Source organism: Lycium ferocissimum, chromosome 10 (assembly GCF_029784015.1).
Source record: "Lycium ferocissimum isolate CSIRO_LF1 chromosome 10, AGI_CSIRO_Lferr_CH_V1, whole genome shotgun sequence".
NCBI classification, from domain to species: domain Eukaryota; kingdom Viridiplantae; phylum Streptophyta; class Magnoliopsida; order Solanales; family Solanaceae; genus Lycium; species Lycium ferocissimum.
In genome coordinates, this window is record NC_081351.1 from 53,124,373 (window position 1) to 53,136,869 (window position 12,497).

At 33.0% G+C, this 12,497-nt stretch overlaps 2 protein-coding genes across 2 annotated transcripts; one reads left to right on the plus strand and one right to left on the minus strand.

The window, feature by feature from the left end:
• Positions 1–3,276: 3,276 nt before the first annotated feature.
• Positions 3,277–7,049, plus strand: LOC132034280 (beta-amylase-like). Its single transcript, XM_059424580.1, has 7 exons — positions 3,277–3,444; positions 4,065–4,463; positions 4,714–4,878; positions 4,991–5,254; positions 5,670–5,879; positions 6,301–6,540; positions 6,669–7,049. The coding sequence occupies exons 1-7, from the start codon at positions 3,379–3,381 to the stop codon at positions 6,822–6,824; spliced, it is 1,500 nt and encodes a 499-aa protein (XP_059280563.1). The 5' UTR covers positions 3,277–3,378; the 3' UTR covers positions 6,825–7,049.
• A 433-nt stretch (positions 7,050–7,482) lies between these two features.
• On the minus strand, positions 7,483–11,635 carry LOC132034281 (protein STRICTOSIDINE SYNTHASE-LIKE 2-like). Its single transcript, XM_059424581.1, has 3 exons — positions 11,059–11,635; positions 9,001–9,267; positions 7,483–8,255 (listed from the first exon to the last, which is right to left on the minus strand). Exons 1-3 carry the CDS (start codon positions 11,358–11,360, stop codon positions 7,643–7,645), a joined length of 1,182 nt encoding a protein of 393 aa, XP_059280564.1. The 5' UTR covers positions 11,361–11,635; the 3' UTR covers positions 7,483–7,642.
• Between the last annotated feature and the right edge of the window lie 862 nt (positions 11,636–12,497).

Genomic DNA, 12,497 nt, shown 5'->3' on the forward strand with positions numbered 1-12,497 from the left:
GGAAAACTTAATACATTGATACGTGCGGTGATTTTCGGAGTTCGAAGGAGTTGAGTATTTTGGAAAGGAAAGCATCACCGATAGAGGAAATAACAAAAGAAAATATGAAAATGCGGGGAGTTAGCCGATATCCTTGAATGCTTATTGTTTGGGCTCCTTACTGCGAAAGTTAATTATTTATTAGATTAGCTCATTGGTGGAGGAGAAATGAATCTACTCACTCCCCCTATACTTCCTAAAGAACAAATGTAATGGAAGTCAGTACAATGAAACGTGCTTTCACCACAAGGATAGTTGTATTTTCGTTCTTTTGTTTATGGCATTGCTAAAGAAGACGATTAATGTACTTGCCTCGATATCCTAATGAAATTGTGTGTATATGAAGGCTTCAACCTAATCAATTTCTTGTTTGACACCTTAAGCGTGAAGTTCTGTGATGTAATACGGTGGACTTCGACTTAATATGGTGGTGGTGGTGTTCTTCAATAATGAAGAAATCACAATGCGGTGGGGTGGGGGTGGAGGGCGGAAGAAGGTGGGGCGGCGGCGGTGTTGGTGGCGGGGCGGCGGTGTTGGTGAGAATGAGGAGAAAGTAGAAGAAAGAGAAAAAATAATAAAAGAAAAATAAAAAATGAAGAGTTGGTAATTTTTGACGTGGCGATGACACTTGTGATGATGACGCGATGACGTGGCGCGAGTGTAATACACTCAGTGGTCCGAGCCGCTAAGGGGGGTAAATAATTATCAGTTAAGTTGTTTAGGGGGGTAAATAATTACCGTTAAGTTTAGTTCTTAAAGTGAATTTTCTTCTTGATTGGGAAATGATGTCTTTTCTCTTAACATTATTACATAACTTGTTATCCGCAAATTCAACTCTAATATTTAAACATGCTTTTCAATACTTGATACTTAAAAGTGTACTGCTTTCAATCAAGTGGGGACCTGTGGGGACCTGAACATTTGTTGCCGCAAAGGTCTTATTCAATCACACGGTGAAATTCTTCTTCTCATTATGTTTATGCCAGCAGTATTTGCCTATTTGCTATTGGAGGTCTCCTTAATTTATTATTCCCTTCGATCACTTTTACTTGTCTATTATTTCAAAAATAAATTTTTTATTTTTATTTGTCCACTTTCTAATGTCAAGAGAAAAAATAATTTATTTTTCTGTTTTACTCTTAGCATTAACTATTTATTTCAAATCATTTTTCAAATCCGTTAAGACTATACACCAATTAATATGAGTATCATAAGAATTATGCACTTCATTTATTTTTTCTTAAGAGGCATGTAAAGTCCATAATGGACAAGTAAAAGTGAACAGGGAGTACTAAAAACTAATTCTCTTTATCATAATTAACAACTCAAATCGTATTCTTTAGTTCATGAAGCGCTACTAATTACTTAATTTGTGAATTATGAATTTGACTCCGCTTCATTATATTTTCTCTCTATTTTCTTAAGTACATGTTGAAATGAGTGACACTTGTCAAATATTATATTTAAAGGTTCAGATTAAATTAATTTAACAAGCATCTTAACCATAGTGTTTTATCTAAACATGTATTTGAGAAAATGAAGAGGAGCCAAATTCGCAAATCACAAACTCATGGTACTTTTAGTTTTTTTCCTTCAATCAAATGCCAAATGGAAAAAGGCACATGGGTCCATTTAAAATCTTAAGCCATGGAATAATTCATCGTCGGTGTAGATCGCTTTCTGGAGCATTATTGGGTAACAAGTGGGCTTCCACTCACCACTAATCATTAACCTGTTCTCTCATGCTATTATGAATGTTTATATTTTTTTATTTTTGATTTTCATCTGGTGTTGGATATCGCATAATTATTAGTGACTTGCAAGCAGTGCTACTGCATGCAGTTTAATGTAGAATGTCACTCTTAGGAAAAATATGTGAAAGTTTACTAGTTACTAAATGATTGCAATGCGTTCCACGCAGAAAGAAAATAAAATGGAATTTGGAGTTGCTTGCATGGATAATATATGTTTTCAAATTAAATTTTATTAAGTAGCACACTTGTCGTAGTTTTGTATTCGTACGTTATCGATTAGTCAGAAATGCAAAAATTGAGCTAAACAAGATGCAGAAGTTACTAAAAATATTTATTAGCAATGTAATAAATGGCTATTTGCCCATTTCATCCGTAAATGTGTCCTTGAGATCATTTTTCAACATGTTATCTAATAACCTTCAACAAGTTACATACTATTTCAGAAATTACGTTTGTATTCAAATTTCTGCTTGTGCTACTTAACGACCATAAAGGGATTTTTTTTTTTTTTTTATTAAAAAAAGCAAGCAAAACAAAACTAGAAAATGCACGAAAAACCCTTTGGTTAATTGTATTTTTTACATGATTAATAAACTTAGTGTGGGGTCAGTATTTTTACTAAGAGGATTCAAAATATAAGAAAATAAACACACGTACGATGAAATTAAGAGGATTCAATAGATAGTGTGTGTGTATGCTGAATAAATTAAGGATGTTTCCAATTTTTTCATATTTGGTTAATCAATGTGACATTTTCTTTAGCAAAACAAGTTCCTTAAAAACACTATTAAAAATAGGAATTAGCAACGGAAAAATTCGTCGCTAATCCTATTTAGCAACGAATTATCAAATTTTTTAGCTATGAACAATTTAGCGACGAAGTTAGCAGCTAATTTAATTTTTTTTTTTTTTTTTTTTTGTAATGAAATTAGGAAATTGACTTACGGGTTCGGGTGAACCCAATAGCTTTTGCTTAGAATATGTACTTGTATTATGAAATTCATTAAATATGTAGAGATATTTAATTGCGAACCAGTAACTAAAATGAGCTATGCATCCGGTTGGCAAATTTAGAACCCATAAACTTCAAATTTTTGTTTTGCCTCTGTGTAGGATTAGAGAATACAAGTTCCATAAGTACAGGGCATCACATACTAATTGTCTCCTCTCCACGCCAAACAACTCACTCCTGACCCCCAACCTCACCTCCACACCCTTATCTATGTTTGCCTAAATTATATGTAAATTCTCTTGTGAAAATATTTCTCCTCATACCAAACACACCTTAATGTAATGTCATTTTCATCATATTTTCACTTTTTTTAATCTGCCTAACTACCAAGAAAATGGACAGAAAATTCTATATGAATTTTATGCGGACACAAAGACGGACACTGAATAGGTGAGCCCCTTAAGGATAACGTTTGATAATTGAAACACACACACACACAGTGCCACCAACTTTCTATAAATTGAGAACGAAGAAAGCAGGAGCATATGCCTCATCATTCTCAAGTTTCATTTCGTTGTGATTAATCAAGTTATAAACTTTGTTCGTTCTTTGTATTTTGCCACTCTCTAAGTTATGACTCCAGCTTCTAATTACAAAATTCCAATGGGTAATTATGTGCCCATTTATGTTATGCTCCCGGTAAGATATTATTAGATATATATACAGCCTTCAATCTCCATTGAATATATCACAATATTCATATCTTTATATTCTCAAACATTTAGGCTATATATTTTGCAAGACATGAAACACATAACGCACGTATCAAAGTTCAATAGATTTGCTTCACGTACTACATCTGCTCGAATTATATAATGCAGATTATTTATACAGTAAATAATAATGTGGGGAATGCATGTTATGCGTGAAAAATAAATAATGTAGGGATTGTTATGCAGAAATTGCGTACTTTAATTAGCTAATTTGTCTTTATTTACTTATTCTTATCCATGTATGCTATTACACATTCTATCTAGCTAGCTCCCATATCATAATACATAGATTCCTACAGAACTTATGCTGGTATTAGTAACATAGAGTTTAATGATGATAACAAAACATCGTATAAATTAAAGTTATGCAACGATTTTTTTTTGGTTGTACGGCCAACCTAATTAACCGAACATTTTATAAGTTACGCGGAATTTCATGCTTAAAGTATTTGTTTATACGGTAAACTAATTAAACGACCCCTTAATTAGTTAACTAGTAGTAATTTACAAACATCTAATGTTGTTCTTTTGAACAAACTTTGACAGCTTGGAGTTGTTTCAATTGAAAACAAGTTCATAGATCAAGAAAAGATTGAGAAGGAGCTAAAGGAGCTGAAAGCTGCTGGAGTTGATGGAGTCATGGTTGATGTGTGGTGGGGAATTATAGAACTAAAAGGCCCAAAACAATATGATTGGTCTGCCTACAAGAGCTTGTTTCTACTTATTCAAAAAGTTGGACTTAAAATACAGGCTATTATGTCATTCCACCAGTGTGGTGGCAATGTAGGAGATGTTGTAAATATACCTCTTCCAAAATGGGTACTTGATGTTGGTGAAAAAAATCCTGATATCTTCTACACTAACAGGGCTGGCATCAGAGATAAGGAGTACTTGTCTCTAGGTGTTGATAATCAATGTCTCTTTCAAGGACGAACTGCTGTTCAGGTAAATATATATTTCAATATTAACATTGAATTTTTTGTTTTCTTGTTTTGATTTTTAGTAGTGGGGAGAACTGGAAAAATAAAAGAAAAGGGTACCTTATTCAGAGGTCTCAGGTTTGAGTCCTTAGAATAGAAAAATCCTGGCAGGAAATGCTAGCTTGATTATTGATATGGATATGCATGAAGGATTGTGCGCGCCAATAATTATAATTGAAATTGTTGTAATACTATTTCAGTTTTCATGGTTTTAGATTTATAGTGACTACATGGCTAGCTTCAAGGAGAACATGTTGGATCTTTTGGTAGCTGGAGCTATAGTAGACATTGAGGTAGGACTTGGTCCTGCTGGAGAGCTCAGGTATCCTTCTTACCCACAGACTCAAGGCTGGAAATTCCCTGGCATTGGTGAATTTCAGGTGAGATTTTGTTATTAGTTTGAACTATCTATACACGTATCAATTTTCTTAAAATGTATATGTACACATAATAAGATCACACTCATTGAACCCTCTGACCGGAATGTTGCAGTGCTATGACAAGTATATGAGAGAAGATTTCAGGGAGACTGCAGATAAGGCGGGGAAGCCAAAATTCAACCTTCCAGGTGATGCTGGGACTTACAATGATACACCTAATAAGACAGGTTTCTTTAAGAAAGGGGGTAACTATCAAACAGAATATGGGCACTTCTTCTTGACTTGGTACTCCAACAAGCTCATCCTTCATGGAGATCAGATCATTGGAGAAGCCAACAAAGTCTTCAGGGGTTTCCCAGTCAAAATTGCAGCCAAAGTATATTAGATACAGCTTCACAATGTTTTTCTAAAATATTTTGAATTATTAACTATTTACTCCCTCTGTTTCAATTTGTTTGTCTGGTTTTGACCCTTGACATGGAGTTTAAGAAAGTAAAGAGATTTTTGAATCTTGTAGTCTTAAATTAAAAATACGTAAAATGTACCAATATGCCCTTTATCTTGTGGTCTTAAACATGCCGTGAAAAATTGGAATGGAAGTGTTGCCAAAAAAGGAAACAAATATTCTTTTTGAAATATACTAAAAGGAAAGTAAGACAAACAAATTAAAACACAAGAAGTACAACTTTGTATGGACGGTACTTCGTAATTATCTTTACCTGATGATAGTGTAAAAAATTGTTTGCATCGTCAAACAAATAGAAGTTAAACGTTGTAATTGAACTGTGCAGGTATCTGGAATTCACTGGTGGTACAAAGACAGTAGCCATGCAGCAGAGCTAACTGCTGGATACTACAACTTGTTTGATAGAGATGGATATCGACCCATTGCAAGGATGCTGTCAAGGCACTATGCTTCTTTGAATTTTACATGTCTTGAAATGAAGGATACTGAACAATCAGCTGAAGCTATGAGTGCTCCTCAAGAACTTGTCCAGCAGGTTTAATTTCTTATTTTAATGCACATAACCACCATATTAATCTAGCACATAACCACCATATTAATCTTAGTTAGGAATATAACTTTTAGTAAGAAAACAGAGTTAATCATTTCATTTTATTTGATTATTCTTTTAGGTATACACAAATGCGTAGGATTTTATCTTACACTATCACTATAATTTAGCTTCTTGTAGTAGGTTAACTGTTTTACTTTTCAGGTTACTAAGACCGATTATTATGGGTTATTACTTAGAGTTACCTTTTTAGATGACCTGATCGTGCAAAAAAAAATTCAGAAGTTAACTCTTTGGGCCTGTTTGGTTACAGAGACTAGGATTCTAATCCCTGTACAAGAATTAGGATTACGGTAGATCCTGAAATTTTATGTAGTGATATCTAATTATATATGTATATATTCAGGTGTTGAGTTCAGGGTGGAAGGAGTTCATTGATGTAGCTGGTGAAAATGCACTAGCAAGATATGATGCCACAGCCTATGATCAAATCCTTCTTAATGTTAGGCCAAATGGTATCAATTTGCATGGTCCACCAAAGTTGAAGATGGCTGGATTTACTTACCTTCGTCTATCTGATGATCTCATGAAGCAACAAAACTTTGAGCTCTTCAACAAATTTGTTCACAAAATGCATGCCGATCTGGTAAGTAATTAAATGTTGTCCACTTTAATTATTCAAGAGAAAACAAAAATTAAAGAGATCATTCAGACGAACAACTTTTTACACTGGCTTTAAAAAAAGGTACTACTACTTTATATCTATTCCTGCAGGATCCATCTCCAAATTTTGCGAATCCAGCTCCTCTACAAAGCTCTCAACCTGAGATTCCAATTGAGAAACTATTGGAAGCAACTAAAGCAAGCAGAGCATTCCCATGGTACCCTTTAACAGATACGCCTGTGGAGGGTGGAAATCCCTTTGATTGAGATGACTAATATTTTCAAGAAGCTATGTTTCTATTACCTGAGATTTAGTGTCCAGGAATCCAAGTTATGTTTCTATTTTGGATAAAATAAATCAGTTTCTCGGTTGTATTTCTGGGAAACAGTTGCTTGGTGCTCTTTTGTTATATGTATTTTAGTGTTCATGTGTGATGTATTTTGAGTGCTTTTCTGTATAAACGAGAATAAAGTCTCTTTCTTTTGTAGTTATTGTTGTTTGCCTTCTTAATTCAATCTAATGGAGGGTCAGCTTACTGGTTGGATTTTCTGCTGTCTTCCACAATTGAGACGGAGGGTTCAAATCCCATCAGTAGCTAGTATCCGCTCGCCTTAGAATTGATTTACAACATTGCCTCCCTTCAACCAAGATGTTCAATCTTGAGTTGAGCATGCCATAATTAATAATCAGATCTTGTAGAAATCAAACTTTCTGTTCCAATCCACGATCTATTTTTCGGCAACTCTTGAAACTTCAACTCCAAATTCTTATAAACAAAAACAAATATAAGAAATGAATAAACACAAAACAAATATAAGAAATGACATAAAAACTAACTTAAAAGGCTAGAAAAACTTAAGAAAAGACGAAAAACACGTATATTCGAGACTTATCAATGAAGAAAAATGTAGAAGAAGAGAGGAATACTGCAAAATCAATAATCTTGTATTATGACTTACTACTTTAAAATTTTAAAATTCAGTCATACAAGTATATATATATATATATATACTGTTTAAGCTAATAATATCCTAGTACTAGACTAACAACCTAAAATTAGTTATGACATAATTAATACTATAACTCATAATTCGCGTTGGTGTCCAACAAAATTTTCAGAACTAGCCACCTTCTCTTTAATTGCGAATGGCAATTTTACTGATCCAACCCATAAATTTCCATTTATTTCAAGTACTTCACTGACAAACCTCCACCTTTTGTTCTTTGGGTCCTCTAAAATCTCCACTACATGGCCATCTTCACTAAGTCTAATTGCTAAACCACCCCCACCAAAACCAAGACTTGACATATAAGAATGGGCTTTAGTAATATCAAAAGGTATTTTAGGTAAATTATTTCTAATCCAACTTTTGGAGAGGATCCAACTCAAGAATTTGCTTCTTCTTGAATTAACTCCCACCCAAAACTCTCCTTTTTCGTTCCGTTTAATATTGTCTGGAAAACCTGGGAGCTCTGAAACAAGCTCAACAGTGCCAGCTTGTGATGTTTTGAGCCAAAATTTGAAGATTTTACAAGTGGTTGTCTCTGCAAAAAGGAGGAAATCACCATGTTTGTTCATGGCTACTCCATTTGGGAACTTGAGATTCTTGAGAAGAACTGAGACTTGCTTGCTTTTCATGTCATATTTCATTAACCTTCCCGTGCTGTCACCGCTAACTATGACCGATACATAACTCCTGCATATTCAAAAGCATCCCCGTGTAAGCAACGGATCATAATTAGACAGGCATTCAAAAAATTTAAACATTCAAAAAATTTAAATAGTTTAATCTTTAGATTTTCATGATTGAACTGAATATTTGTTAAAATTTTAGTGACTTTTCACCTATATATTTATGCTTTGTATCAGAAATATTGAGTTAAGTTGAATCAGTTTATTATATGCTCATTTATCATGTGTTGCAGTATTATTGACCTTGAATATTAAACTATTAGTAATACTTCCTTAATACTCTTAACAAATATTAATAACTACTCCCTCCGTCTATTTATGTAGCACCATTTGACTAGGCATGAAGTTTACAAAAGAAATGAAGATTTTTGAAATTTGTGGTCCAAAACAAGCCTTAGATATTTGTGTGATTGTAAATCATCTCATAAAGTTAAATTGTATGACATTTTTTTGGGACAGACTAAAAGAGAAAGTGTGTCACATAAATTGGGACAGAGTGAGTACTAAATAACCAAAAGTAGTAACAGACAAATTTGTAGTCAAACAACACAATTCATCATTATCCTATTTAGTGAGAGGTTACCGATGGATTATCACAAAATTATGTTAGCTATGAGCAATTTAACAACAAATTTGTAATGAAGTTCGTAGCCAATTTCAGTTTCTTTTGCGGCGAATACTCATAACTTATTTATACAAATTCTACTATATAATATAATTGGACAGTGAGAGTGGGTGATATATGTTACCTTCTTGAGAATGTGGTGCTGCTATCTGTAAAATACAGGACTCCGTGAGTTTGATCAATGCAGAGTGAATTGGTGAATCCAAAAGGAACACCTTGTACCATTTTAGAAAGTTTGGTAGCAAGGCCTCCATTTGGGCCCACAACAAGGAGGCCCAAGTAAGCATCTGCAATATATAGATCACCAGTATTTTCATCAAAGTCCAGACCCAATGGGCGCCCACATCTGTGCTCAGTATCAGAATGATCATGAAAACCTTCGCATCCATCCCTGTTATTGCAGTCCAACTCAAAAACATTAAATAAAGAATTTAAGTTATATATATTGTTAATCTATTAAAAAAAAAAAAAAACAAAGTTACCCCATCAAATTGCCTTTACATATTATAGCAAGCAATACGTCTTATATTAAGATTTGGACATATTCAAAAAATAGAAGGGAAACATCCATGCTTTAATGTGAAAATAAGATTTTTGGATAAAAATACCCTATTTAAAACGCAGAAGAACTTATAAAGGTTTAAACCTCATAAATCGCTCATTGATTTTGAACATATAAAGGTTTGAACTCCATGAATCTCATGGAGTTTGAGACTCCAGCAATTTTTTGAACCCCGTGAACTATTTCTTGAATTCCGCTTGTCAATCCTTCGAATTTCAACAGTGTTTGCTGGAGTTGTCCTGTGTTCTAATTAGGGTATTTTTGCCAAAATAATTTCCTTATCAAAAGAGTGGTTAAAATGTTAGTAATAGCTTATAAAATAGTGGCTAATTTCTGATAGCATGTGTTAATTAAAGTAGCTATTTATCCACTTCTCTCCTTATTAAGATTATAAATTCCATATTTCAAGGAGATTTATCTATAAATAGTCCAATTTAAATTATATACGTCGTAGCTATAAATTAATTAATGTGATTATTGAGGCAGAAACTTGCCTTGGATATTTGAGAATACATAAAGAAAAGTAAAGAACCTCACAAAGAATAATTGATGGGGACCAGATAGACCCTGTAAAACATTCCAAAAATGAATGGCTAGTAGTATCATTTAGTCCGTAAGGTTGCCTACAATGATTGAAGTCGGAAATATTAATTAGAAAAAATAGGATGTTTAATTTCTGCTAGTCAGTAGCCCCAAGACGTGCATTCACAAAATATATTATAATATGTGTATATATAATATATCAATCGACCAACTTGAATGTCAATGTTCGTTTTAAATTTCAAAACTCAACTTGTATTTTTGGAATAAACAAATCTTAGTAATTCGCACCACATACTTCATCATTTAATGTTTCATGTGAAAAATAAGCCAAATCAATTTAAATCAAACGAACAATGATGTTGAATGTAAAAATGAGGAAATATTAATCTTAATTCTTGTTTGAAGGAAAGTTAAAATATAGTACTCCTTTTGTCTCAATTTATGTGACACTTTTCGCTTCCGAGATTCAAACTACATGAATTTTGACTAATATTTTAAAATGTATCTTTTCACCAAATTGATATGGGAAAAGTTGCAACTTATAGTACTTTTCAAATATATAAATTTTAATTTTAAAATATTGAGTTAATCTAATCTAATTTAGCTTCAAAGTTTGGTCAAATTGACTGTTGAAAAACAAAAAGTGCCACAAAAATTGAAACGGAGGGAGTACTATATTTTTTCTTTCGTCTTAGATAGACTAGTGTTGGTGGGAGGAGGAGGGAAAGTGGGGAGAATTAGGTGAGTGATTCATAAGAATACAAATCGTGCTTGGAAATTACTCATGGAAAGAGCATGTGCTGTACGTTAGTTAGTTCCTTATTGACTAAAAATTCTCATTACGGAACAGATACATTTTATGTTCTGACAACCAACATACAACAACAACAACGATAGCAATAACATAGCCAATATAATTCCACAAATAAGATCCTAAGAAGGTAGAATATACCTCATAAAGGTAGAGAGGTTGTCTTCGAAAAACTCTCAAATCAAATACAACAAATTTAAATAGTTATGAAAAAAGAAATACGGCGGTGAAGAAAATGACAACTAATAATAAAAGAAGAGATATACCTTTCCGGCGAGGTGACGGCGAAATCAAGCCAACGGGTCTCATTTGGTAGCCATTTGATGATACGTCCATCAGAAACACCAGCATAAGGACCATCACCATGAGTGTCAAAAGCAAAGCTCTCTGGCCCAACAGCGCCACCCCCTATTGGGATTGCTTCTTTTTCTTCAACAAGCCTTCTCTCTATTAATGAATTTTCATCAAAAATAAAAAAGGACCATATCACAAACATAACAGTTGCAGCAAACGAAAGCTTATAAAAGTTTGATGAGGAGTTAGAAAGAGATAGCACAGAAGAAGCCATATAGGTTAAGTTTTTGGAGGACTCAAAATATTATACTAGTACTTGAAGTTACTTATGATGTGGTTTTTGGCATGCATAAATAGTTACCAATACATTGCGGACGCATAAATAAAAAGATGAAAAAGAAGAGAATAAGTTTGGTTAGGATGTGCTATATGTATAGCACTATAGCCCTCCGTCCATAGTATATCCCAAGAATAATTATTTCTCAGCACACAAACATCAAAATATTTAACTTTTTTGCTATCATAGATTCCTTAATTTTATTAATATCTACATATCTTAGGGGTTTTGGTCTAACTCCCTATATTAATATCTCCCAAATTGACCCATAGGGGTTTTGGTATAATCCCCTATATGTTTTTTTTGGCTGTACATATTTTGTTCTTTATGTTAATAAATGAACTCCGCCAATATATGGTGGTATATTAAAAAACAAAGAACTGTTTTTCTTGTTCTTTATTTAAAATATTTCTGTCAGAGGAATCTTTCTTTTAAGAGTTGATCCCTAATTGTAGCAAATCTGTTTGTGACGTAAAACTTAAAAAAACTATAAATATATAGTACTAGCTAGGGGTGGAAAAAATGTCACATATTGAATGGGTATAGATGATATCAAAATAAACAATACAAATTGATAAACTTTAAACAATAATAAGATAAAAATAAAAATCAAAGAATGAGTTTAGCCGTTTTAGGATATTGATTAGGGGTGTCAAAACTATTTTGAAAACCGACCGACCGAACTGAACCGAACCAATTTTTAGGTCTTTTTAAATAAAACCGTAAAATCTAATATGAACTTGGAACCGTACCGAATAATTTATATATATATATATATATATAAATTTGGTATGTTAAGTTTAAAATTACAAATTACAAAGCATTAAAAATATTGACTTTGGGCCTTGGGCTTTTGGGTGATTACAAGTGATACAAAACTTGACCCTACCACTGTAAACAAAGTGATTACACGGTATGTTTACTATATTGCTTCTCAACTATGCTTCTTGTTCTCAACATTCTTGTTCAACAAAAAGTCAATTGTACAAAAGGTAAATATTTACCCCTCTTCCTTTAATTTTCATCTCCTTCAAATTTTGTAATATTGTCCATTTTAATTTATATTTTCTCTAA

Coding starts and splice junctions, on each gene's coding strand:
- LOC132034280 (XM_059424580.1), top strand. CDS start 3,379: ATGACTCCAGCTTCTAATTACAAAATTCCAATGGGTAATTATGTGCCC. Junction 5,880..6,300: donor CTCAAGAACTTGTCCAGCAG/GTTTAATTTCTT, acceptor GTATATATTCAG/GTGTTGAGTTCAGGGTGGAA. Junction 6,541..6,668: donor ACAAAATGCATGCCGATCTG/GTAAGTAATTAA, acceptor CTATTCCTGCAG/GATCCATCTCCAAATTTTGC.
- LOC132034281 (XM_059424581.1), bottom strand. CDS start 11,360: ATGGCTTCTTCTGTGCTATCTCTTTCTAACTCCTCATCAAACTTTTAT. Junction 9,268..11,058: donor GCCGTCACCTCGCCGGAAAG/GTATATCTCTTC, acceptor CTGCAATAACAG/GGATGGATGCGAAGGTTTTC. Junction 8,256..9,000: donor AGCACCACATTCTCAAGAAG/GTAACATATATC, acceptor TTGAATATGCAG/GAGTTATGTATCGGTCATAG.